This window comes from Gobius niger (assembly GCF_951799975.1).
Source record: "Gobius niger genome assembly, chromosome: 14".
In the NCBI taxonomy this organism is placed as follows: Eukaryota; Metazoa; Chordata; class Actinopteri; order Gobiiformes; family Gobiidae; genus Gobius; species Gobius niger.
The window spans coordinates 2,398,853-2,426,530 of NC_136865.1; the positions used below are offsets into that span (position 1 = coordinate 2,398,853).

At 44.6% G+C, this 27,678-nt stretch overlaps 3 protein-coding genes across 4 annotated transcripts; 1 reads left to right on the forward strand and 2 right to left on the reverse strand.

The window, feature by feature from the left end:
- Positions 1–31: 31 nt before the first annotated feature.
- LOC306973600 (death-associated protein kinase 2) lies at positions 32–11,481 on the reverse strand. Of its 2 annotated transcripts, none has more exons than XM_079570560.1 (13): positions 11,352–11,481; positions 8,381–8,510; positions 7,747–7,968; positions 4,680–4,818; positions 4,431–4,557; positions 4,258–4,306; positions 3,907–3,933; positions 3,674–3,826; positions 3,149–3,194; positions 2,990–3,079; positions 1,891–1,977; positions 1,277–1,357; positions 32–306 (listed from the first exon to the last, which is right to left on the reverse strand). In XM_079570560.1, the coding sequence occupies exons 2-12, from the start codon at positions 8,440–8,442 to the stop codon at positions 1,277–1,279; spliced, it is 1,083 nt and encodes a 360-aa protein (XP_079426686.1). In that variant the 5' UTR covers positions 8,443–8,510; positions 11,352–11,481; the 3' UTR covers positions 32–306. The 2 variants fall into 2 exon arrangements, with proteins under 2 accessions (XP_079426686.1, XP_079426685.1); XM_079570559.1 differs by having other exon boundaries at positions 33–306; positions 1,262–1,357.
- A 3,957-nt stretch (positions 11,482–15,438) lies between these two features.
- Positions 15,439–21,288, reverse strand: ssr2 (signal sequence receptor, beta). The gene is made up of 6 exons (XM_079570569.1): positions 21,197–21,288; positions 20,246–20,412; positions 19,845–19,943; positions 16,540–16,648; positions 16,395–16,472; positions 15,439–15,780 (listed from the first exon to the last, which is right to left on the reverse strand). Exons 1-6 carry the CDS (start codon positions 21,248–21,250, stop codon positions 15,670–15,672), a joined length of 618 nt encoding a protein of 205 aa, XP_079426695.1. The 5' UTR covers positions 21,251–21,288; the 3' UTR covers positions 15,439–15,669.
- A 268-nt stretch (positions 21,289–21,556) lies between these two features.
- s100v2 (S100 calcium binding protein V2) lies at positions 21,557–25,654 on the forward strand. The gene is made up of 3 exons (XM_079570573.1): positions 21,557–21,713; positions 24,257–24,388; positions 25,228–25,654. Exons 1-3 carry the CDS (start codon positions 21,705–21,707, stop codon positions 25,384–25,386), a joined length of 300 nt encoding a protein of 99 aa, XP_079426699.1. The 5' UTR covers positions 21,557–21,704; the 3' UTR covers positions 25,387–25,654.
- The last annotated feature ends 2,024 nt before the right edge of the window (positions 25,655–27,678 follow it).

Here is a 27,678-nt window from a genome sequence, read left to right on the forward strand (position 1 = left end):
CAATGATTCAGGGACATTGAGTTAAGAGAGTTAAGGGCAGGGCAGGGGGAGGCCAGAGCCGGGGAGGAAGAGGCAGGACGAGGCTGAGGCTGGAGGTCACCAAGTTCAGTGCGGAGAGGGGAGACTTCTTCATCGCCACTCAAACGTTCCCTTGCCGGAACCACTCGTGGAGGTGCTGTATGTTGAGGTGAAGGTTCGGTGTGTGCTCTGGTAGAACGTCCACGGTCATTGTCACGGCAACGGCGAGCAAAAGCAGTCTATGTGACCAGTGTGAGGTGGAAGATGTGCACGCAGGACAAGGAGGGGCTGAAAGAAGAGAGGCGTCAGTCACTCATCCGGGAATGTACAAACCCAAAATCAAAACATTACAGACAGAGTCCCTTTTTAACTGGATTCTATCAGTCACAGGAATCCAGTGGAGAGAGGAAAGCACAGGAGACTGCGGATGGACGACTGGTCAAGGCCATAGTATAATGAGGTACAATAGTCCAGCTGTGAAGCGCATGGACCACTCCTTCAAGTTTATTTGGTGGTAGGTAGGGTTTGACCTTCCCCAAAAGTCTCAGCTGGAAAAAGCTGACCACTGAACTCCTTTGTTTGTCTATTTTAAATGCACCATCAATATAAACTCTTTGCAGATGGACGACAGAAAGATGACAGGTGGCTACATGCACCAGTGAAGACAGGAAGGTCAGATTGATCAGATATTACAATTTCTGTTTTCTTCATTTAAATTTAAAAAGTTGAGAGACATCCAGTCCTTTACATCGTCAAGACATTTCTGCATTCGATTTAGAAGATAAATCTGAACATCATCAGCAGTGAAATGATATGTTTAAAGATAGATCCGAGCGGCAAGATGTACAGTGAAAACAAAACTGGACCTAAAACAAAGCCTTGGAGCACTTCGCTATCAAGAGGAACTTTTCTTGAGTTAAAAGGTCCCAGATTAACAGAGAACGGCCGGTCAGTGAGGTTCGATCGAAACCAGTTGAGCGCTATGCCTTTAATCCCTGCACATGACTCGAGGTGGGCAAGAAATATTTTGTGGTCGACAGTGCCAAACACTGCAATCAGATCTAAGAGCACTAGCACAGATGGGTTTCCAGATGCACAAATTAAAAGAAGATCATTAAAAAATGTTAGCTATGCGGTTTCGGTGCTGTGCTAGGACTTAAAGCTTGACTGGATTAAAAAATAATAATAATTTGAATTAAGGTGCAAAGTCAGGGACAGTCCTAGGTGTGTGTGACATACTGACCCCTGGTGGACAGACCTAGGTGGAGCTGCTGAGGCGCCGTCGCAGCAGAGAGGCTGGTTTTACTGCTACGTCTTCAACATCACTGTCACACTCTCTCTGTGAGGACAAAACACACTCGGTGGATACAAAAAGTAACTTGTTGCAATTGAGTTTAGATTTGGAGTTTATGTTTCAGTTTTCTTATTAACATTTTAATCACATCCAGGAGCACTGACAATTGCGAGAAGACTGAGAGATGAAATGCTAGCGCAATAGGAGTCCCCATGGCTGTAAAGGGAATTTAACTGCCTAAGCAAGCGCAGCTTTGTATTTGTTTCTCGTTGCAATGCACTGGAAAAAATGCCATATTATCTTAACAAAACGGCTTGAAACGTGCTTGACCTAAGTCCAAACCAATCACAAATCACAAATTATTGCTCCATTGGCAATAAAATAGCCCAAACCTCCTCAAGATGAGCACACATTTCAATAATTCAAGCATTTTTGTCTAAGTTAAGACTACATTTTTGTACTTTATAATTAAGAGGAGACGCCGCAGGCAAAACTTTTCTCAAATGTTCAGATTTTGGGAGAGCTTGCTCTTTAATATACACTTTCACATGGAATCCAATAACTTGGCTACATCTCACCTGCAGCGGGTCGGCCTCGGCGTTGTTCCTCTTGCGCTGACAGAGGGTGAGCAGCCGAGTGCACATCAGCACCGTGTTCATGGACATCTGCAGAGGACACACAACTGAGTCAATGAATGACTCCACCACTAGAGCTGCATGATACTGATTAAAGAAAAAGCCAATTGCCCATGTCTGCTTTAGAATCATCTTTATGAAAGATAAACGTTTATTTGTCTCAGCTGAACCTGAGATCAGAGGCTCCACAATTCTGATCAGTGACATCTATCACTCAAACGTCAGAGACAGAAGAAAGAAACGTGGCCTCTTGAGGTTTAGGTTAGTGCGGTTCTCAAAGCCTCGATTGTGATTCGATATCGATAAACCTTTCAACCCTACCAACCACTGCACAGAATAACTCAACTGTCCCAACAACTTCCCACATCTGTAGAGAGCTGATTGTCCTGGTGAGGAAATTCATTTGCAATGAACATTCTTCCACATTCCATTTCCACATTGTCTCACATGTATAAACAGAGGGGGGAAATAATAGCCGCCTGGCCAAAAACTACGCCCAAACCTTTGAACTCATCCTGTAATAATACTAGAGTCCCTCTGCTCAGGCCAGCTGTGCACAGAGGTTTGAAATGTCCATAGATATTCATTTGTTTAGTTGCAGAATGACCTGCAGAGCAAACCACTACCAAAGGGACATTTGCAAGATTAAGAGTATTGATTATAACACGTGTCTGAAATACTTCGAGCAGTGTAAATGATGCGTATTTGCATCACGATGTTCTCAGTGTGTTGAGACGTTGTCCATGTGTGGCGGTTTTGCTTAGGATATTCCCTATTGTTTACAATGACCATGTAACAGGAGTAACTCTGCTCACGCGGGTAAAGGGATTATTGCAAATGTTTTAGAAACTGGAATATTGTCCTGGCAGGATGATGTTAATCAGCGCTGTATCATTAGTGAACTTCAGCGGATGACTGCCAGGGAGGGAGCTGGTTGGTGTATAGAATGAACAGCAGTGGTTAAAGTACGCACCCTTGAGGAACGGCCATGTTAGTGAGAGCACAGAGCCCCCAACTCAGCACTGACTGAAAGGCCTCTTACCTTCCATTTCCTTTTGGCATTGAACTTCTTGAAGTTCTTCATGTTGATGGAGGAGCGATTCCTCTTAGCAGCTTGTTTACGTGTGATTGGCTGAAAGAGATCACATGATCATGATGTCAGGGCTGATCTGGCCCAACACGTCTGCTCTGTGTGTGTTACCTGTATCCATGGGTGGAGCAGGCACTCGTCCGCAGTCATCCTGTCCCTGCACAGGACACAGCACTTATGAGCATACATCAGTCATACTGTGATAAGACCCTAAGAGTAATCAGATTACTAGAGTAATGACTTGTATCTTTAGTAATCTAGTGACAGTTTGCGTGTCATGTGGATGGGCCCAGGAATGACAGAGAAGGAAAAAAAAACATCAATTTGACAGTAACATGGTCACCAATGTAGGTTTCCGAGCTGCCCACCACTTTAACTTTAAACCACAGGCTCTGTAGGATGTTGTGATGTCACGTGAACGCAGCCTATTGGCCTATTTTGAGTGTTTTAGAGTGTTTGAGCACAGTAATATATTTCTCAAATTCACTTGGGATCCATAGTATATGTCTGCAGGGGCTGTACTTTCATATAACGTCGCACGCTAACATAATGTGATAGTTTTCCAGAGGTTAAGGCTTTTAGCACAACACAACACTGCTCATGAGCACAGTCTGATCCCACACACGCTGCACTGACCCCGGGCTCAGCACCAGGAGCTTGTGGATGAAGTCCTTGGCCATGTCGCTGGTGGTTTTAAAAGACCCCTCATCAAACTCGTACTGAAGCTCAATAACATTCTTCAGAGTCTCCTCATTAGTGTGGCCTTGGAATGGGGACAGACCACTCAGACTGTGGGAGGAAACACACATCGTCACTATATGTTCACATTAAATCGTTGAAAAGGAGGAAACTTCATATAAATAACTTACAGAATGTATGTGATGACACCAATGCTCCTAGAAGAACAAACAGAGGTCAGAGGAGGAGTCTGCAGCCTCGAAAACTCCAACTATGTGATGTGGATCATGTCATGTGTATTATGTGATGTGGTCAGTAGGAGAAATGGAATGTTTATTGCGGCCAGAGACGGCGTGGTGTAAACAAAGAAGCAGCTCTTTGGAAATGTCAGTCATATACACGGACAGGGCTGTTCCTGAGGACCTGGACTAGCCAGTTCATCAGAATGGATCCAATGGTGGGGTGGCGGGGACGACAGGAGGCCATTCTGTTGGTGGTGCTGTCTGACTCATGCATAACTAAAACTGTGTGGACATACTCACCACATGTCTGCAGCCGTGCTCAGGGGCTCATTCTTAATCACCTCAGGAGCTGTGAAAAGAAACAGCTCTTACACCAAAAATGTGACCTCCCTGTTCTAAAAGGCAGTGCTTGGGTCATGTCACTGGCTTGTGCTCTCCTCGAATGAGCTGAAATGATGTGGGGTACTACACACCAATGTACTGGGGCGTCCCGCTGGTGCTGCGGTACTCCTGGCCCTGCTCGAAGCGCTGCGCCAGGCCGAAGTCGATCAGTTTGATGTTCGGCAGCGAAGTTTTCTCTGAGAGCATGATGTTCTCTGGCTGCACACAAAACACACCGCTCAGGTCAGCAGGGGCCACAGAGAAGATAAAGGAGCCACAGGGCTGACACACACCAGGGCCACGGACAGGCACAGGGGCCAGAGAAGGGGCCCAGACCGTACCTTGAGGTCAAAGTGTCCGATGCTCTGGCCGTGGAGGTAGGACAGGCCCTGCAAGATCTGCCTCATGAAGAGGATGGCCTCAGACTCCAGCAGCTCGTCCTTCTCCGCAATGAAGTCGAACAGCTCTCCTCCGCTCACCCTGGCCACATGGAATTTACCAGGGAATGTTTGGTTTTATTCTCCATGTAAAGCGCCTTTGAGTGTAAAAAAAAACCCACTATGCAATTATTATTATTATTATTATTACCACACTCACCATACACAGCATAGGACCACGTGCCACACTTACCATTTACAACACTCACCATTAATCTCAGTCACAATTTACGTCACTCACCATTCACCACAGTCACCATTTACCACACTCACCATACACAGATGACCATTTACCACACTCACCATACACAGATGACCATTTACCACACTCACCATACACAGATGACCATTTACCACACTCACCATACACAGATGGCCATTTACCACACTCACCATACACAGATGACCATTTACCACACTCACCATACACAGATGACCATTTACCACACTCACCATTTACTACAATCAACATTTACCACAATCAACATTTACCACAGTCCCCATACACACATGATCATTTACCACACTCACCATACACACATGATCATTTACCACAGTCCCCATACACACATGATCATTTACCACACTCACCATACACACATGATCATTTACCACACTCACCATACACAGATGACCATTTACCACACTCACCATACACACATGATCATTTAACACACTCACCATTTACCACACTCACCATACACACATGATCATTTACCACACTCACCATTTACCACACTCACCATACACACATGATCATTTAACACACTCACCATTTACCACACTCACCATTCACCTCACCTCAACATTACTCTGACCTCTCAGTTTACTCCATTTTGGTGTTGCAGTTATATAAATATAACGTCTGCTAGTTTGGTGTTTGTCATGGCCATGTACTGCTTGAAGAGCTTTGGGTGTCTTGTGTCATTTGAAAAGCATGATATAAATAACCTCCCATTCCACTATATGTAATATGTAATATAATCTATACAACACGTGGTAGTACTGGGCCTAGTTTAAGCTGCAGAATATACTACATTAAAGAATGTTATTATTGTGTATTGTGTATTTTGTGTACAATGGAAACAGGCGGCTTGTCGAGTTGCACTACTTGTCGTTGCTGCGCATGTGCATTTTACATTCAGCCATCGAGTTCCGCTTTTTCAGCAAACAACATGATTTCATACATTTTACGGTCAAATTAGGCAGTCTATTCTACATGTAATTAATAAATGGCGTAGCTGCTAAAACAATTTGCCTTTAAATATCTGTCTTTTGAAATGATAGGCTTTAAAAACAAAAAAAAGTACAAGTTTTGTCCATAATCATAAAGCATGACCGTGTAAATGTACCATTCTGGTTTTAAATGAAACCATAGAAATCACAGAAATGTTACCAGCTCTGAGCCTGTTCCTACAAATGCGCACATTTGCTGCCAACAACACTGGGATCAGATTTATATTGAACGTTTCATCCCCATACAAATGAATAGGGAAGGCCCCAATACTCATGTACGGGGTATGTGTTGTCCTTTTTACGGCATTTATATCATTTCTGTGGTTTCTTAACCTCTTCACTCCCACCTGAACGGATCCCATTTTCTCCAGTTTGGCTTTACCCTAATCAAAAAGCTTCTTGGGGAAAAAAGCACCAAAATAGCCGCAAAAAATGAGAAGAAAACAAGGATGTAAACGCAACAAAAATGTGACAAAAATTCAACAAAGATGTGACAAAAACGTGACAAAAACTCAACCAAAGAGTAACAAAAATTCAACAAAAATGTGACAAAAATTCAACAAAAACGTGACAAAAACTCAACCAAAGAGTAACAAAAATTCAACAAAAATGTGACAAAAATTCAACAAAGATGTGACAAAAACGTGACAAAAACTCAACCAAAGAGTAACAAAAATTCAACAAAAATGTGACAAAAACTCAACAAAAATGTGACAAAAATTCAACAAAAATGTGACAAAAATTCAACAAAAATGTGACAAAAATTCAACAAAAATGTGACAAAAACTCAACAAAAATGTGACAAAAATTCAACAAAAACGTGACAAAAACTCAACCAAAAAATAACAAAAATTCAACAAAAATGTGACAAAAATTCAACAAAAATGTGACAAAAACTCAACCAAAGAGTAACAAAAATTCAACAAAAATGTGACAAAAACTCAACCAAAGAGTAACAAAAACTCAACCAAAGAGTAACAAAAATTCAACAAAAATGTGACAAAAATTCAACAAAAATGTGATAAAAATGAAAAAAAAAAAATACATACAAAAGGTGACACAACACAACAACAACGCGAGGGAAAAACTCAGTTTCGTGGACCTTAGCTTTCAAATGAGGTGTTACACAGCCAAAAGAGGACAGAATGCATTTGGTTTAAGTGGGTGGTAAGAGGTTAATCATTAAAGGGACTATAGGGAGTTTAAAAATGTTAAAACTAAGTATTTTCCTCCCCCTACATGTTCCAGCCATGTCCTAATGTGTAGAATGAGCCCAGACCTGTTCACCACAACTGCCTCAGAGCAAGATGCTACCACCCCCATGTTGGGTCCTGGGGATGTGTCGTGCAAACATAGTTGTCTCATCTGACCAGAGCACCTTCTTTCACATGTTTGCTGTATCCCCCATGTGGCTTCTTATGGTTGTCTTTTAAAAATGCCTTCTTCCATCCACTCTTCCATAAAGGCCAGACTTGCTCTCTGCAGTTCATCCAGGGCCATCATAGGCTTCTTGGTAACCCCTGTGGTCAGTGCTGTCCTTGTTTAACTGTACTTTGAGAGATGTTCAAAGCTTTGGAAATCTTCTTCTAATTTAAATGAAATATATTTATGTTTGTGGTCCATAGTGTGGCAAAATGCCGAAAAGTTAAAGGGGGACCGATACTTCCACATGTATATAACCATAGTATTGACACATGAAAATCATCTGGGAGTTGTGGTGTTGATGAGCACTCACAGCTCCAGGATGAGGGCGACTTCTTCCCGGCTCTCGAACAGGTCTTTGAGGGCGATGATGTTGGGGTGCCTGAGCGACTGCAGGATGGACACCTCGCGCTCCACCTGAGATCTGTCCACACCATGAAGGCTGCGCACGTTCTTCCAGACCTTCAAGAACTTAGCGGCATACTGCGTCCCAGTGGTGCGCTCACACACTCGCCGCACCTGCCCGAAGTGACCACTGTGGGGGGAGGAGAGCACCAGAGATCAGCTCTTACTCAACATGCGTCAAAACGAGCCATACATGGTGTTGGATATTTGAATCCATACTGATGTTTTCCAGACCTTTACGATCAAGATCTATGTGTGTGTAACTGCGCCTGATATTGTGAGAAGAAATGAACACTTCCTAGTTCTGCCTAAAACTTTGTGTCTCCACCTCTGTCATTACTGCTGCTTGTATCATCTGAGCTGGTGATCTGCCTCAGAACTCACTCTGCTCATGTCTATGTCCAATATCTTTGCTCTTTCAATCCTTCCTTCTCTGTTTTCTTCTACTTCTTGGTAGCATTTTAAGTTCTCATTTATAGATGAAGCACTGTTTTCATTTATAAGGTTGTGCTGAGTAAAAGCTCTGAGTCTGACAGCCTCACCTTCCCAGGATCTCTCCAATCTCATAGAAGTCCTCCACGTTCTCTGGCTTGAAGAGGGCCATGTTGGCTCCTCCAGCTCTTCACTCGAGAATAAAGTGCTCGCAGCCTTTCCATCCGGGAGATTTACCGACTGAGGCAGAACATAAAAAGACACAATCAAAAGTGGTAAGCTGGAGCACAAAGGTGAAAAAGAAATGAATGAGCGTGACCTGGTCATTTCCTTCAGCACAAGTGGAGACAGCTGCAGATTACTGTCAGATTACTGTAACAGGTCAGAAAAAGAAAAGCTTTCAGGGCAGTTGCTCTTCTTTGAAAACAAAAGCAGTCTCAGAAGATCAGTCCAGTGCAGCCATGCTATTGTGGATGTTTTGGCTTAAGATCTTCTCCTGACCTGTATAGAATATGAGCTCGACAGCCAGGCGACTGTTTGAGGTCACTGTGCTGCAGTCTTTCACTGCCTCTTTGAATACGTGTGGTCAGCTGAGCAGCCTGATGTCACATGACATCCATTGTTTAGTCATGGCCTGAGGGTCCGTAGGCGATGACGTAAGAACAGGATTAACAGCAACTGAACTGAAATTTCAAGTTTTAACATATTGTAGACTTTCACAAAAGGCCCACCCCCTTTCCAAATGTTTAACACATGTCAGAACAGGCAGGAGTGCGTGTTCGTGACTCTTTTCGGTGCAAGACCCGTGTGATCTCCTCCAGATTGAGACTAAATGGGCGGAGAAATACATTTCAAATCCGCAACGAAGGAAACGCTACAATTATGGAGGCTAGAGCACCAGCCTCATGTGAAGGCAAGGCAGGTTTATTTGTAGAGCACAATTCATACACAAGGCAGGTCAAAGTGCTTCACAGTCGCATAAGATAGATAGAAAACAGATCAAATCAATAAAACATCAAATTAATCAATTAAAATGAATGAAGTCATATGCATGAGCTACATGAACTGTTTTCAGCCTGGATTTGAACATTGTCAGAGTTGAGGCCTGTCTCACATCCTCATGAAGACCCCTCCCTGAAGATGGACTTTGGTGCTAAACCATGTAAAGACTTGTAACAAGCAGAGCTGTTTTAAAGTCTATTCTCTGAGTGACAGGAAGCCAGTGCAGAGACCGGAGCACTGGACTAATCTGCTGGAGACAAATGCATGGATAAGTCTCTCTAAGTCTGGTTCTGACACTATTCCTCTGATCTTAGCCATGTTTTTCAGATGGTAAAAAGCTGCTGATGTTCTTGCTTTGATGTGGCTGTTTCAGTTCAGGTCTGAGTCCATGATCACTCCTGAGATCAGAAGAAATCCCCGGAGCTCCTTAAAGGGACTATACAGAGTTTAAAAATGTTAAAATTCTGTATGTTCCTCCCCCTACATGTTCCTCCATGTCCTAATGTGTAGAATGAGCTTAGACCTGTTCACCACAACTGCCTCTAAAATCCTGCACGGTCACTCAGAAAGGTGTCACTTCGGGTCAGAAGTGCCGTCATGCACGAGCTTAATATAGAAGGTGCAGTTACACGTATGACCTGAGGTGGCAGTAGTGAGTATGGCCAACTTGCATCTAGCTGCTTAAAATGTAACCAGCACCCGAACAAACCCACCCAAATATCAAGGCTAAACACTTCTTGCCAGACGGACAAATATGATTTGAAGAGAGATTTATAAATCAGTTCATAAATTTCGTTCTTTCTCTCAGATATTAAAGGTAATGGCTGTAGGATGCTGTAATAATGCAACTATACCTGCACAGCTAGAAGGTCCTGGGTTTGATTCCCACCTAAACGGGCCTTTCTGTGGAGTTTGCATGTTCTCCCCGCGTCTGCATGTTTCAGTGGTAGTTTCCCCTACCACTAAAAACATGCACAACAGCTCAGAGTGTATGCAGTGTGTGAGTGAGTGAGTGGTACCGCAGGGTCTCTGTGGTTACAACAGTAGCTTTACCACCACCAGTACTTAAGCTACAGGATCTGGAAACCCCCAAGTGCGAGGCTCCTCCTGCTCTCTGATTGGACAATGCCCAAAACAGAAAGGAAAACAAACAACTTTTACATCATGTAGAAGATTGAACATGGCCTGAGACACAGAAACCTCACATGAACACCTTTCATGGATGTAGCCTGTGCTTAAATGTAGTGCTGTGGAATCATTATCCTCAAGTCTCCAATGGGCCCCACCCGTCAGGAGCACGAGGAGCTCCGTCTGGTCCCGTAAGGTGCTGCCATGTTCTATGTTGACACTGTTGCGTTACAGTCACTGTGACTCCTGTGACTGAATGTGTCTCAGAGGGGGGAGGGGCTACTGCTGCAGTGCATGATGGGACGACAGGTCCATGAATCACTCTTTCCTTTTCCCAGTTGAACACAGTGCAGCTGTGCAGTTGTGCCCTTGGGCGAGACACCTCACTTTCCCTGACTGCGTCACAGAGCTGAAGTACCAAGGCTGACCTGAGGAGGGCAGCACTCACTCACTCACTCACGCACGCACTGCTCATCAGCTCAGAATGTGGAATTTACAAGTTTTCCAAAACAAAAATAAAGGCCGGACCAGACTACGTGCTGGATCAGCTGTGCCCTGGGCCACTGCAGGAAAAATATATAATGGTGATGTTTTTGTGATTCCCTTAAAAGAGACCACTGATGAAGAAGAAGCTCATTCGTTATAAGAAATAAGAATGATGAAGAGAGATGTTTTTCATTTCGCGGCTTGAAATCCTTTTTGTCCCCATTACGACACAGAACAAGCCTAATGAAGAAGCTTCTGCCCCTGGTTCATCTGACAGTCTGTGAGAACTCATGGTCCTCTCAGTCCACCGCAGGCTCCGTGTGCCAGGGCGCAGGTAGGACTCGGAGAAGCGCTCTCTCTGCCTGTACCTTTGTGCCACAGAGGAACCGAGGCCTGGCTGGTCAGACCCCGCTCTCTGGGGGTTTAAAAACGCGCAGCAGTCGGTGTAAACACAGCGGTACTCACAGCTCCGGAGCGGCGCGGTCCGTACGCCTCCTCAAGACGAGTGTGGGCACGACGCTCCCAGCGCGGCGAGCCGAGCGCACGGAGAATGCGGAAACTTCACTTCCTCCAACTGCCGCTCCACAGCGCGCTCCATCGACACAGCAGGGGCCGCGTAAAAGCCCGGCGTTTCGTCCGCGGGGGCCGAGCTTCGCTTTCTACGTCACCCGCTCAGGTCAGTGGACACAGATATTAGAGACGTATCAGATTTAAAACACAAATGCATTCAAGAGGGGAAAGAACTCCTTATTCTGCCATATCAAGCAGAGCATGATTCCGCTCCAAGAGAAATCAATTCAATTACATCACAATATACAGGCTGCCGTACGAACACCGCTATTTCCACATTTTTTTATTGGATTTTTTTTTCTTTTTTTAATGTCTAAAGAGTGCCATCTTCTGGAAGAAAGTAGAAAGTGACCATAGCTTTAAAGAACGTGTTATTACTCCATTACATCATCAAAGTAAAAAAAAAAGCTGAAAGATTAAAGGGAGTTAAAAAAAAAAAGGGGAGTTTAAAAAAAAGGATGTATTTTCCTCCCCCTACATGTTCCTCCATGTCCTGTGTAGAATGAGCTCAGACCTGTTCACTCTAAAATCCTGCACTGTCCCTCAGAAAGCTGTTACTTCGGGTCAGAAGTGACGTCATGCACGAGCTTAATATAGAAGGTGCAGTTACTCGTATGACCTGAGGTGGCAGTAGTGAGTATAAAATGGCCAACTTGCATAGAATCTCTTTAACAAATGTATTCATATCATTAGGCGAGCATCATATTCACAAAATAAAATTCTGAAAATCCCAAACCTTTTACTTTAAGCAAATCCCTCCATCAAAGGAGCAAGAGCAGACGCCGAGACGATCTTGGAATCCCACAAAGCTGAAGAACAAGAGAGAGTGGAGAAACACCAGGGGCTCAGAGAAGAGCTGGACGAGACCTGGAGGGTGAAGCATCAGTGGAGCCACTCGGGGCAGTGACCCCCCCAAACTGGAGGAGGGGCTACAGCAGATCCCAGGGAATACATCAGACATCTCAGTCCAGCAGAGAAACTGTGCTGAATCCTCAAACTCCCAGGCTGATGGTGGAGGACGCGAGCTCAGAGGAAAAAAGAACCATCAAAACACTTTCAGCAGCAGAAGCTGCCTGGGACTATTTAGAAACTGGTTTGTTCAATGACAACACAATGTTCCTCATTCCTCTGTTTGCTTCTGACTGGATAAACATGCCTCAGCTGCCTGGGTGAAGTTCTTTTGTTTCTCATTTCATTTTAAACAAATCTCTCATTTGTTTATGTTGTATATATTATAGTTTACTGTATTTCCAGTAAATGTCTTTGTTGGTAATAAGTAAATGTTCAAGGCCTAATGCTTGATTTGACTGTGGGAGTGGACTCAGTGGAGGGAAATGAGTTTAGTGTTTCCGTATAGGTTTTATTGCTTTTGTTAGAGAACAGGTTCACACAAACTAGGAATTGTCTTTGGTCCAGTCGTGCAACATATAAGATGAGATAAGATCATCCTTTATTGATCTCACAGCGGAGGAATGCACTCGTTACATTCGGCTCAATAAGATCAGGATGTGCAAAACACACAGGAAATGTGCAAACTGTTAAATAAAACCAGATACAATAAGTAAAGCAAAAATCTTAAGGGGCGGAATTATAACAATAAGGAAATAAGAATTTAAAAAAAATAGGATAAAAATTAGAACAGATTCTAAAAACTAGAATATCGAGTTCAAAGTTTACAGTTCGAGTGCAGGTTGTCAGTAAGTGACGCTGGTGCAGGGAATAAAGAGCAGCTGATACTTAGAGATGATTGCACATAGTTCTGCAAAGTATTGCACATGTTACTTCACAGTCTTGTTGTTCAGTCTGACAGCAGTGAGGATGAAGGACCTGAGGGTGTCTCAGTCTGCCACTGAAAGAGCTGCTCAGCTCCTCTACAGTCCGTGCAGTGGGTGGGAGGTGTTGTCCATGATGGAGGTGAGCTTGGCTAACACCCTCCTGTCCCTCACCTCCTCCACAGAGTCCAGAGCTGGCCCTCCTGTTCTTGTCCCGCTCTGTGCGGCCCGGGGCCCAGCACACGGCAGCGTAGTGGAGAGCAGAGGCTCCACAGAGTCAGAAACAGAGACCTGCCGGAAAACTTTAAGAAACTAAACACTTTAAAACTATTTACAAGGGCAAACATAAGATAGATTAAGATTTGTCACAGAACAGCAGTGTGAATACAGATGTGCAGGTGCAATAGTCAGGGGGGAATTAAAAATGTGACACCAACGGGCATTTCTGTCTGAATTATGGCATCAGAGCAAACATCAACCCTTGATCCTGTGACTAAAGTGTGTTTGGAGAAAGTGTCGAGCACCACCTCCACTGCACATGCAGAGAATCAAAGACCCACACGGCTGTGTGGATGTGAGAAAACAGCAGCAAGAACAGTTACATCAGCGAGAAACCACCAACCGGATGGACCACAGGGTGATGGAGGAGGAGAGGATGGACCACAGGGTGATGGAGGAGGAGAGGATGGACCACAGGGTGATGGAGGAGGAGAGGATGGACCACAGGGTGATGGAGGAGGAGAGGATGGACCACAGGGTGATGGAGGAGGAGAGGATGGACCAAATAATAAAAATTAAAGGTACTTTACCAAACCCGAGCATTTATTTTCCAGAGTCTTCACTGAGATCACTCTGCTCTAGTCTTCACTGAGATCACTCTGCTCCAGAGTCTTCACTGAGGAGATAACACATCTCCGCCACCAAAGATTCAATGTCTCAGAAAATATTTTTTTTAAGGATTTAATTATTTGTTTTTAATCAATAAAATATTAGTTTGAAAGTTTCCCAAACCAGAGGACGCTTCATTCTTATCATCTCAGGATATGTCACACCAGATTTCACTAGGGGGCGCTAGGCAGAGTCTACACAGAGTTCCTTCAGGTGGCAGCAAGTCAAACTCCATGCTTTTCGGCTCCAAACCAGACTGACTCACGTCATGGGCGTATTGTGTCACATCCCAGGTCAGCAGAGGCGCCGATTACAACACCTCAAATGTGTCGTATGTTCATGTGCAATCATCGTGTTACAGACATGGAGTCAAACTAAACTCGGCTGTGGTTAAAGAAATCTAAAGTCTCTTGTGCTGTTTTGCCCGCCCTGTTCATGAGACGGTCACACTCAGAGCCTGAGGTAACTCAGCGCCGGCTCCAGGTACAGGGCAGAAATCTGACAGGCTTAACCCCGAGACACTGACGGAGGGGAATGCCTGGGTCCTTAGGGCATTTAAGTTATCCCCAACTCTCGTCAATCATCAAAACACAGAAAGAAAACAGTAAATGTCATTCCACGTCATTTTTATTAAACAAAACAGTCTAAAAAGTCAAACGCCAGTTTTTCGAAAAATAATTTACAAAACCAGTCCCGGCATGAACCATGACAGATGTGGCGTTACCGGCTCCTGCAGTGTGTGCTGATTCAGCGCCCCCTGCAGGTACAAGCATGTTATTAAAGGAGACGTGTTATGCTTCATGTGTCCTATGAAATACCTCCACACACCTATGCGAGGAACATGGCATTTTATGTTTTAAATCACTTAAAATAACACAACTCCCGAAATGATGAAATATGTTTTTAAAAACAGGATGTCACATAACACCTCCCCTTTAATGCCCTCAGAGCTTGTGGACACAAACCCATCAAATTCACATCATCGCTTGCAGATCCCAGATTTATCTAAACACATGTTCTCTCTCTGAACCATGTTTTAATACTGTTTATAAAGACTTGCAGTCAACGACTGACAAATGGATGGCGCTGTGATAAATGCAGTTTGAGTGCAGAATGGGCCGGGCCATGGTTTCAGGGCTTTGAAAAAGTGGAGGAAGCTTCTGGATCTATTACAAAACCAATCCAGGGAATACAGAGGGGAGTGCTTCAGCAGTAGAAGAAGAGACCACCAAACAGAACAGGATTAATGAGAACTGAATCGATGAAGTAAAAAGAAAAACTGCTCCAGGTCCATTGTTGACGAGGGAATATTACTACAGAGCATGATACGGTGTGTCCCTTTGACATGAACAACAGCTGAATGACTTTGACCTGTTTTCCAAATATAAAACATAGAAGAACAAAACATGACCTTTAACAGCACAGGTCAACACATCTCCACAATCAAAGTGTCCATTAGAAAACCAAAATCATGAGTAATTACAAAGAGGCCCTGGCAGAGGCTGTGGCCTGAGGAGGCGCGCTGTCCCGTTGATGTGAAGCCGCTCCGCGACTCAGTTCTTCTTGGCTTTGGACGAGTCGTACTTGCGTTTGCTGGAGTACCAGAGGAGCAGGGGGATCCCGATGGACGGCAGGGTCATGACTCCAAAGGCGGCCCAGTCCAGCTGCAGCACACAGGGCAGAGGGAGCGTTACCGAGGACTTTTTAAGCAATACTGGGTCCTGGAGAAGATTAATGACCAGTCGCTTTTACTTCTACCTGAGTAATGCTATTTTTATTAGGAAATAAATCGCTAAATTATCATCACCGCAACATCCATATAATAAGAAGGCACATATTGCAAAGTCATTCTATGATCAGACTGAAATTGCCATCATTTTTGCACACTTTGAGTTTTAGTCAGGATTTTCTATTTTAAAATCGATTTAAACAATTCTAATTTTGCTCATTTGAGTAACACAGTTTGCCATTTTTCCGTAACACTATTTCTTGTGGGTTTCCGTAGACCCCTAATCTCTGAAACACAGTCACAAACAACATGTGCAGAGTTCATTGAAATAGTAATGTTTTTATGCCAAATGGCCAAGCCAGCCCTAATAGAATATAGTTTTTTTTATTTTTATTACTTTTAAATCAGTTAAATGGTTTCAAAATAACATTACAGGAACCTAACGCTTACACAATGGTCAGATTTTGGGCAAATTTGGATTTTCACAATCTCCTCCTTAGACAAAATAGTTCCTTCAAAATCCATTAAAAACCTGATTTGGACACTTACGTAGTGGGGGGAGAAGCGGCGGTCAAACTCCCTCTGTGCCAGGATGCCCCCTTGTCCTGGGGCGCTGGTGTAGCCCACCTGAAACAAACAGGAGGAGTCAGAACACAGCCGGACTACAGCCTGTACCCGACCCCCTCACACTCACCACCACGGGCCCGCCCTCCTGGGCCAGGTAGCTGACCGAGGCCGAGGTGAAGTTAAAGTAACCAGCCTTCAGCGGCCGCAGCACCACAGTGTGAGACACGTTACTGGCTCTGACCAGAGGGTTAAGGCTCACAGCGCTCTCCTGTGAACAACACTACGACTTTAAACAGAGGGATATCTAAACTACACTGGGACTGTATGTGAACATGGTGGAGGGATATCTAACTACACTGGGACTGTATGTGAACATGGTGGAGGGATATCTAACTACACTGGGACTGTGTGTGCACATGGTGGAGGGATATCTAACTACACTGGGACTGTATGTGAACATGGTGGAAGGATATCTAAACTACACACAGACTGTATGTGAACACGGCGGAGGGATATCTAAACTACACTGGGACTGTATGTGAACACGGCGGAGGGATATCTAAACTACACTGGGACTGTATGTGAACATGGTGGAGTGATATCTAAACTACACAGACTGTATGTGAACATGGCGGAGGGATATCTAAACTACACTGGGACTGTATGTGAACATGGTGGAGGGATATCTAAACTACACTGGGACTGTATGTGAACACGGCGGAGGGATATCTAAACTACACTGGGACTGTATGTGAACATGGCGGAGGGATATCTAAACTACACTGGGACTGTATGTGAACATGGCGGAGGGATATCTAAACTACACTGAGACTGTATGTGAACATGGTGGAGGGATATCTAAACTACACTGGGACTGTATGTGAACATGGCGGAGGGATATCTAAACTACACTGAGACTGTATGTGAACATGGTGGAGGGATATCTAAACTACACTGGGACTGTATGTGAACATGGCGGAGGGATATCTAAACTACACTGAGACTGTATGTGAACATGGTGGAGGGATATCTAAACTACACTGGGACTGTATGTGAACATGGCGGAGGGATATCTAAACTACACTGGGACTATATGTGAACATGGCGGAGGGATATCTAAACTACACTGGGACTGTATGTGAACATGGCGGAGGGATATCTAAACTACACTGGGACTGTATGTGAACATGGTGGAAGGATATCTAAACTACACTGGGACTGTATGTGAACATGGCGGAGGGATATCTAAACTACACTGGGACTGTGTGTGAACATGGCGGAGGGATATCTAAACTACACTGGGACTGTATGTGAACATGGCGGAGGGATATCTAAACTACACTGGGACTGTATGTGAACATGGTGGAGGGATATCTAAACTACACTGGGACTGTATGTGAACATGGCGGAGGGATATCTAAACTACACTGAGACTGTATGTGAACATGGTGGAGGGATATCTAAACTACACTGGGACTGTATGTGAACATGGCGGAGGGATATCTAAACTACACTGAGACTGTATGTGAACATGGTGGAGGGATATCTAAACTACACTGGGACTGTATGTGAACATGGCGGAGGGATATCTAAACTACACTGGGACTATATGTGAACATGGCGGAGGGATATCTAAACTACACTGGGACTGTATGTGAACATGGCGGAGGGATATCTAAACTACACTGGGACTGTATGTGAACATGGTGGAAGGATATCTAAACTACACTGGGACTGTATGTGAACATGGCGGAGGGATATCTAAACTACACTGGGACTGTGTGTGAACATGGCGGAGGGATATCTAAACTACACTGGGACTGTATGTGAACATGGCGGAGGGATATCTAAACTACACTGGGACTGTGTGTGAACATGGTGGAGGGATATCTAAACTACACTGGGACTGTATGTGAACATGGCGGAGGGATATCTAAACTACACTGGGACTATATGTGAACATGGCGGAGGGATATCTAAACTACACTGGGACTGTATGTGAACATGGCGGAGGGATATCTAAACTACACTGGGACTGTATGTGAACATGGTGGAAGGATATCTAAACTACACTGGGACTGTATGTGAACATGGCGGAGGGATATCTAAACTACACTGGGACTGTGTGTGAACATGGCGGAGGGATATCTAAACTACACTGGGACTGTATGTGAACATGGCGGAGGGATATCTAAACTACACTGGGACTGTGTGTGAACATGGCGGAGGGATATCTAAACTACACTGGGACTGTATGTGAACATGGCGGAGGGATATCTAAACTACACTGGGACTGTATGTGAACATGGCGGAGGGATATCTAAACTACACTGGGACTGTATGTGAACATGGCGGAGGGATATCTAAACACACTGAGACTGTATGTGAACATGGTGGAGGGATATCTAAACTACACTGAGACTGTATGTGAACATGGTGGAGGGATATCTAAACTACACTGGGACTGTATGTGAACATGGCGGAGGGATATCTAAACACACTGAGACTGTATGTGAACATGGTGGAGGGATATCTAAACTACACTGGGACTGTATGTGAACATGGCGGAGGGATATCTAAACTACACTGGGACTATATGTGAACATGGCGGAGGGATATCTAAACTACACTGGGACTGTATGTGAACATGGCGGAGGGATATCTAAACTACACTGGGACTGTATGTGAACATGGTGGAAGGATATCTAAACTACACTGGGACTGTATGTGAACATGGCGGAGGGATATCTAAACTACAATGGGACTGTGTGAACACGATGGAGGGATATCTAAACTACACTGGGACTGTATGTGAACATGGTGGAGGGATATCTAAACTACACAGACTGTATGTGAACATGGCGGAGGGATATCTAAACTACACTGGGACTGTATGTGAACATGGCGGAGGGATATCTAAACTACACGGGGACTGTATGTGAACATGGCGGAGGGAAATCTAAACTACACTGAGACTGTATGTGAACATGGCGGAGGGATATCTAAACTACATGGGGACTGTATGTGAACATGGTGGAGGAATATCTAAACTACACTGGGACTGTATGTGAACATGGTGGAGGGATATCTAAACTACACTGGGACTGTGTGTGAACACGGCGGAGGGATATCTAAACTACACTGGGACTGTATGTGAACATGGTGGAGGGATATCTAAACTACACTGGGACTGTGTGTGAACACGGCGGAGGGATATCTAAACTACACGGGGACTGTATGTGAACATGGTGGAGGAATATCTAAACTACACTGGGACTGTATGTGAACATGGTGGAGGGATATCTAAACTACACTGGGACTGTGTGTGAACACGGCGGAGGGATATCTAAACTACACTGGGACTGTGTGTGAACATGGCGGAGGGATATCTAAACTACACGGGGACTGTATGTGAACATGGTGGAAGGATACGGAGCGATGCGGTCCCACTTCACGTTCAGCATTCCCGAAACGATCCCAAAGTCCTCCGGAGGAAAGGAGTCATCAGACAGGTCCACCTCCAGAGCAGCGCTGTACAGAGGACACAGTCAGTACCGCAGTACGCAGTACGCAGTACACAGTACACACACTGGGGCAAGAACAGGGAATACTGGAGTACTCTAGGAATGAAACAATAGGTATAATGACAATAAATCTGCCTCTAAGACTGTGATATAAAGCACAAAATGTTGCAGTCAGAGCTATGCACACTCAGCCGTGGGCAGTGAAAAGTCACCATGACACCAGTGTGTGTGTGCGTATACTCTGAAGGTCTAAGTAAATGCAGTAAATACTGCAGTATAAGTGCAGACGCTGTGGCCGATGTCTCGTACCTGGAGCCCACATTGTAGATGCTGTACTGTAGCGTGAGGTCTCGGCCCTCCACGGCGTAACGGTTCAGCAGAGATTTGGAGGCCAGCAGACGGGCCCCCTCCTCTGCAGAGCTCAGGCCGAGCAGAGGCAGGAGGAGCGAGAGGAACAGCACAGTCACAGCCACCATCTGAAGAGAGGAGAGAGGGCACGACCCAGTCAAAACGCTCAGGGGTAGGCAAGTTTACATTGTACAGGGCTCATCATCATCATCATCATCATCATCATCATCATCATCATCATCATCATCATCATCATCATCATCATCGTCATCGTCATCGCCATCGTCATCGTCATCATCAGAGCCCAAAGTAAAGAACCATTTTCTGCAAAAGGTTATTTATGAAGAAGTGGGATGTTCTGACTACATTTCCACAGGTCTTTGATCTCATATTTGCTTTATCATATTTCTCAAAATGATCTTTGGTGCCAGAGGTTCTGTGCTGGAGGGCCGGGTTTGGCCCCCGGGCCTGACGTTGCTGCCCCTGCTGTAGTAACCTATATTAACGTCATACCTGTCACATTTACTGAGCTGGTTTGGAGTAAGTGGTCTAACTCTCAGTACATGGAAATAAGACATGATGGTCACCTCCGGCCCATCTCGATCTGACCCCTGGGAAAACTCCCCCCAGCTGCACAGATGTTTCCGTCCATTCACCTAACACTCATTACTGCACTTATGTATCTAAAGTGAGCACACTCTGCGTCCTGACGCGATATCAGAGGTGTCTTTAGCCCCAGTGCGTAACGCTTACGTGGACGTGGCCAGTGATGTGTCTCTAACTTTACGCACGGAAAAAGCAAAGTTCTGGCCTGTAAACGATCTACGAGTGTCCCCTTTACATAAACCTTCACACATTCACAACATTTCTCTCCAATAAAGCCGTAAACGACGCCAGTGACGGGAGCTTTACCTTCAGATCGTGTTCTCCGTGGACCAGAGCGCAGACAGACCGGCTCAGGCGCATGCGCTCTGCCTACATCCACTCCAACCATGACGTGTCCGGAATGGCCTGACCCGCTCCGGCGGAGATGGCGCCCCCCGGAGGCCTGGAGGGTTTCTGTTTGAGTAACGTTATGCGTGTGTGAAGTTTTCTGTGTTGTTGCGAACTTGTGCCACTGCCAGGAGCGAATAAACAGACCAAATGAGGCACAGCCAGGGCGGGGAGCGCTTTAATGGGGCTGATGAACGATGAAATCAAGTTCTGTGGCGCAGAGCAGGCAAACTGATGCCTGGGTGAAGTGTGAGTGCGCAGAGAGAGAGCGTGGGTGGGGTGTCTGGCTGGAGCTCTCCGCTGGGTGTGGCGCTTTATCCACAGTCTGCAAACAAACCCTTAAACGAACAAGACCCGGCACTCCTTCACGGTTCTCCTGTCCTCACGCACCCCACGGTCACCAGCGGCTCACGTTCGGACGGCAAACATGGCTCAGGTACGGACCCATAGCGGAGAGGAGAGAGACTTTTCCCCTGTTTTTTTGTTCCTGCGTAACTAACTTTTAGTGCGCAACAGCAGCGGCAGCATAGAGGGCCCGTACAGGGAGGGCGGGGACACGGTGGGACGACTAGACTACAGCCGCGCGCGCTCCAGGGAGAAGACCACCAGTGGCCCAAACATCTGTGATAGGGTCTTGCATGTATTCGCTGTATGTGGGCCACGTCAGGGCCAGAGGCGTCATGCCGACTGTTCCAGAGGCGCTCTTCTCTTCTCCTCTGTTGGGAGGCCACAGGGCGCTGCTGCTGCTGCTGCTGTGTTCCAGATGTTCTGCATTTGCCCCTCGAGTCTACAGGGCGAGGGGTTTCTGTTCAGGGGCGCGTGCTGACTCTTACTTTCGGGTGGTCCGGGCCTGGGGGCGCTTTGGTCTGACACGTTTACGCTAAATTTGAATTTGGACAACTTTTGTTCTGACTTCAAAAATATTCACTCAAGTAAGAGTAACGTTGTTTTTTTATAAATAATCTGACTCAAGGTAGTGACCCTAATAAATATTATAGCATTTCAGGTCGACGTGGACATTTTAAATTGACTCACAGTGGCACAAATTACTACTTTTTTTTACTCAAGGAAGTACTGAAGAAAAAATGCTGAACTACTGAAATAAGTACATTTTCTTCCAAAAATGTAACTAAGTCTCAGGTCTTTTATCTGATGGGGATCTACACAGCCTAAAAGGAAAAAAAGCTGCAATTGGTTTTGAAATATTTCAAAGTGACGGTCTGTAAGATTGCAGAGAGAGAGAGAGAGAGAGAGAGAGAGAGAGACGGAGATAGATTTTAAAAGTAAACAATCAAGTCCCGCTCTCCTCTCCTGATTGGACCCTAAAGCCGCTCCTATAGATTGCAAAATGAGGAAATATTTTGAAAGTAAAGGATCTCGGACCTTACAGGCCGGTCCACAGGAAAGCTTCTCATTGGTTAAAGTCATGGCACCGGGGGATTGTGACTGTAGTTGCTGAAATCAGAAACGGGAGGGACTTTACAAAAAAATATAGTTGTTTAATATGGTGTTACGCCAAATTGCAGCTCCGGGAGGTCAAGTATATGCAATCTATTACATTTGTAAAACCTTTAAACTTACAGACTATCACTTTAATGTGAAAATGGCTTATCTTGTTTTGGTTAAACTGTATTGAAACTGGTAAAATATTGCAATGACATCATATGAATAAGTTTTTCCTCACATTGATCTGCCCTAGTCTGACCTATGGATCTCCCCTGTATCTGCAACAGTTAAGTGGCATTATAAAGTCAGACATAGGTGAATATAGTTGCCCCTGGGGGGCTCTCCCATCTCAGGAGTGGCCCATGCCTGGGTTAAATCCGTTCTCAGCCTCGTCATGCTGCCGTCGCGAGCTTGTCTTGGCATGTGCGTGTTACTCATGAGGAGTGGCTGAGGCGGTTGGGCCACATGTGTGGAATAACTGTCACGGTCGTGCCGGCACAGGGCCGCACTGGCACAGCCATCGCACACGGCCTCAGATCACACTGTGTGTTAGTATGGGGCAATGTGCAGCCATGTCTCTGCTAGTCTGCCCCACGGCAGACCATCTTAAACAAGAAGGTCTTCAGTTCGATTCCCGGGATGAGGGGGTCTGTCTGTGTGGAGTCTGTGTGTTCTCCTCGTGTCCATGTAGGTTTCCTCCGGGTACTCCACTTCACCCTACCACTACAAACTATTGTAATAGATGTGTTGTAGTAGTAGTAAATGCAGTAGTAGCTGTTGTAGTAGTAATTGTAATAGCTGTTGTAGTAGTAGTAGTTGTAGTAGTAGTTGTAGTTGTAGCAGTAGTAAGTGTAGTAGTAAGACTGAAAAGTAGTTTAAACCTTTTGTTTTTGCGTTTCAAAGTTTGTGCTTGTGTTTTAATGCTCGGTGATTTGCCCTCCAGGCCACCGTAGACAGCGGTTCGTTAACATGCACTTTCCTGAACAAATAAACAATAGATCGTTATTTGTAAAACCAATCATTTGTTTTATTGTATCAAGCTAAATGACATGTATGTATGATGTAAATCTGTGAAAATGGCTCCAACACGTCAATGGAAAGGAATCGGCAGGAGTCGCACAAGGTCAATCTGGTGCTTAAATCTCACCACAATCCAGCTAACGGACAGTGTATGTGATCTTTTCATTATATGTGATCTTTTCATTATATGTGATCTTTTCATTATATGTGATCTTTTCATTATATGTGAGCATATAATGCATTTTTTTTAATATATATTTTATTTACCAGTTAGGTCCTCTTTGACTAATATGATTATAATATGAAGTAAATTGATATGACTCACAGTGGTGTTAATACTGTGAGCAAATGTGTATCATCCCTTTGACAAAGAACTGACCCTTCCTGAGTGTGCTGGTGTAATGACCCATGCTGAAAGGGCCACATGCTGGACAGCAAAGGGTTTGATTGTAAAATAAAGGTATAACAGTGATGCCGACCTCTGACCCTGCCCATGTGTGTGTGTGTGTGCAGTACTCAGACCTGGAGAAGTCCCTCCACACTCTGGTGTCCAAGTTCCACGGCGCCTCCGCTGACAAGAGTCCCACCCTGAAGACCGACGAGTTCAAGGGCCTGCTGTCCTCGCAGCTGCCCAACCTGTGCAAGGTGAGACTCCAAGGGCCCCGCACACAGGCTTCAACAGCCCACATGGTCTATGCTCTGTGAGACTCCAGGGGCCCCCAGAACAATAAGTTCAGGTTAATATCTAATGCCAAGAAATGTGTAAACAATGGGGAATAATTTGGGGGGAAAAATAGGGGAAAATCAACAAAAGAAAGTGAGTTCTTCTTCAAAAAAGCTTTTGCTTTGAGTACTATTTTTTACTTTTGACATTTTCTCACTGAGCTTCATGATGTAGTCACCAGAAATGGTTCCAACCTCACAGATGTTAAACCATTTCAGGGACTAGGACCTTATGAAGCTCATTGAGAAAATGTCAAGAATAAAGAGCTGCAATTTTGAAGACTTTAAACTATAAAACCTATTTGGAGTTATTTCACCCTTTTTCGTTTCCTCCATAATCCGACTCCATAAAATGTGTTCATTCATAGTTTAAAGTCTTCAATGAAAATCACACAGTGGAAATAGCATTGAAAATAAAGCAAAACAACACACGACTGGTACTGTTTGTACCAGTCATGGTACAACGAGAGGAGCAAAACATGCATGACTGGCTGGTAATCCACTTCTGCACGGGCATTCGGGCAACTATTTTGGCACATGAGCAAACGCTTCGTAAATGACCTCCTTAAAGAGCTGAAATGTGGTAAACATTCCCCTGGACAACCCTCAGACCCTGACTGTTCACAATAGCTTTAGTAAAACGTTGCACATGTTGTGTGTCTTACCCGTGGTCTGTGCAAATGCTCCAGCTGGTCAGGGAATTGAACCTGGGACCTTGTTGCTAACCTTTCACCCTCTGTGCCCGTGTGCCGTGGTCGCAGGGCATCGACTTCTCCGCGATCCTGGGGAAGATGGGCGCGGGCTCCGGCGAGGGCATCTCTTTCGGCCACTTCTGGAAGCTGATCCAGGACCTGGCCACATCCCAGCACGGCATCCTGAGCCAGGCTACGGGCACCAACTGCAGCTGCGCCCTGCTCTGAGGCCCCGGGCCCCCCGTGCACACACAGCAGCGCCCCAAGTGCCTTCACAACCACCGCTTCTCCTCCTGCAGATGCATGTATTTACCACCAGGGGCCACGGCCTCTGCTTTGTTAAGTATAGGCTCTGTGCTAGCTTCCCGCGGGCTAACGACTGTTTCCTGTCCACATTTATACTAAATTCAAAACTATGAACAATTTGAATAAAAGTCAAGCTGATTGTTTTCAAGCAAATTAGTTCAGATTGTGGCACAATTATCGTATTTATTAGCGTCAAAGTAACATTAGCCATTAGCCATTTTAGCACCAAAACAGCTACATTTATAAACAGAAGAATTAACATTGTTCATACAGTTTTTAAGTGATTATGTTCCATTTGAATGTTTTCTGCCACAAACTATATCAAATATTTTATTAATTCTTGCTGAGAGGAAACCGTTAGCATAGAGCCAGTTGCTAACTCGGGTGACCACCTCTCCATCACCTACTTTTGCGGTGTCCCACGTCTTTACTTGTGTCCTTTGAAAAGTGAAAAGATCAAGAAAAAGAAAGCAATATGATTTGTATTATTATTATTATTTTGGTTGTGGTGACAATGTCAGGAAAGTCATGGCGATTTAAAAAGTGCGTTGCCAGTGAAATGGCGTACCATCTCTGTGGCAGGTTTTATCTTTTACATTTAGAGTTGTTTAAAGCTTTATCCTCTGCATGCCACCCAACCCCCCCACTTACCATGTGAGGTTTATCATCTAACACTAGCTTACGCAATGCTAGCCCAGATGTAGCTTTCTATATGAACTTGTTTTCCACTAACCACACGTTTCTGTCTTCAAATAGTCAAAATCCTTTTTGTCTGTCATTGTTAAGTGAATAAATGTAGCCTATGCAGATATGTTTCTGAATGAACGTTTACAGTTACTGGGATCTCAATAACAGTTTGAACAGTAAATTTATTGGAATCCTAAACAAAAGATCTTTTATTAAAACCACTTGAATAAACCGTGTCTGTGTTATTGCTATGTGTTGTTTTTCTGGAACCAAACCCATAAACCAAGGTATTACAGTGCCTCTCGAAAGTATTCATACACCTTGAACTTTTGCACATTTTGTCATGTTTACAACCCTAAATATAAAGATTTTATTTTGATTTTTTTACTGAACGTTCACACACAAGTAACCGACAACTGTGAAGTGAAAGCAAAATGATTCATGATTCTGTTATTTTTCAAAAAATAGAAAAGTGAAAAGTGGGACGTGCATAAGTATTCATACAGCATGAATGAATACTTTGTGGAACCCCCTTTTACTGCAATAACAGCAGCAAGTCTTTTGGGGTCTGACTCTACAAGATTTGCACATGTAGAGACTGACATTTTAGCCCATTCCTCTTTACAAAACAACTCAAGCTCTGTCACATTAGAAGGAGAGCGTTTGTGAACAACAGTTTTCACATTATTCCACAGATTTTCAATAGGATTTAGGTCAGGACTTTGACTGGGCCATTCTAACACATTAATATGTTTTTATTGAACCATTCCATTGTAGATTTATCTTTGTGTTTCGGGTCATTGTCCTGCTGAAGGTGAATCTCCGCCCCAGCCTCAGTTCTCTTGTGACTCCAGCAGGTTTTCCTCCAAAATTTCCCCATATTTGGCTCCATCCATCTTCACAACTATTCTTACAATCTTCCCAGTCCCCGCTGAGGAAAAGCAGCCCCACAGCATGATGCTCCCCCCCGTATATTTGACACTGGGGATGGTGCACTCAGGACCATGAGCAGTGTCAGGTTTGCTCCATACATAACGTTTTGCATTTGGGCCAAAAAGTTCAAGTTTTGTCTCATCTGACCAAAGCTCCTTCTTCCACATGGAGCTGTGTCCTCCATATGACTTCTAGCAAACTTCAAACGGGATTTCTTATGGCCTCCTTTCAATAATGTCTTTCTTCTTCCACTCGTCCATGAAGGCCAGATTTGTGTAGATACGACTTATAGTTGTCCCATGTACAGATTCCCCCAGCTCAGCGGCAGGACTTCACAGCTCCTCCAGAGTTATCTTGGGGCACTTGGTTGCCTTTCTGACCAGTGTTCTCCTTGTTTGATCTAATATTTTAGATGAACGACCGTGTCTTGGTAAGTTGGCAGTGGTGCTTTACTCTTTCCATTTCTGAATGATGGATTGAACAGTTGCTCTAGGAGATGTTTAAATCTTGGGAAATCTTTGTATAACTTAACGCTGCTTAAAACTTCTACAGAACTTTATCCCTGACCTCTCTGGTGCTCCGGGACCTTCATGA

Excerpts from the sequence above, each read along its gene's own strand:
- s100v2 (XM_079570573.1), top strand. Across the intron at positions 24,389-25,227 it reads AGCTGCCCAACCTGTGCAAG|GGCATCGACTTCTCCGCGAT; the intron begins GTGAGACTCCAA and ends CCGTGGTCGCAG.
- LOC306973600 (XM_079570560.1), bottom strand. The coding sequence starts at position 8,442 with ATGGCCCTCTTCAAGCCAGAGAACGTGGAGGACTTCTATGAGATTGGA. Across the intron at positions 4,819-7,746 it reads GTCGCCCTCATCCTGGAGCT|GGTGAGCGGAGGAGAGCTGT; the intron begins GTGAGTGCTCAT and ends CCATGTGGCCAG. Across the intron at positions 4,307-4,430 it reads CGGGACGCCCCAGTACATTG|CTCCTGAGGTGATTAAGAAT; the intron begins GTGTGTAGTACC and ends TTCTTTTCACAG.
- ssr2 (XM_079570569.1), bottom strand. The coding sequence starts at position 21,250 with ATGCGCCTGAGCCGGTCTGTCTGCGCTCTGGTCCACGGAGAACACGAT. Across the intron at positions 16,473-16,539 it reads AGGAGGGCGGGCCCGTGGTG|GTGGGCTACACCAGCGCCCC; the intron begins GTGAGTGTGAGG and ends TGTTTGTTTCAG. Across the intron at positions 15,781-16,394 it reads GCCGCTTCTCCCCCCACTAC|CTGGACTGGGCCGCCTTTGG; the intron begins GTAAGTGTCCAA and ends TGTGTGCTGCAG.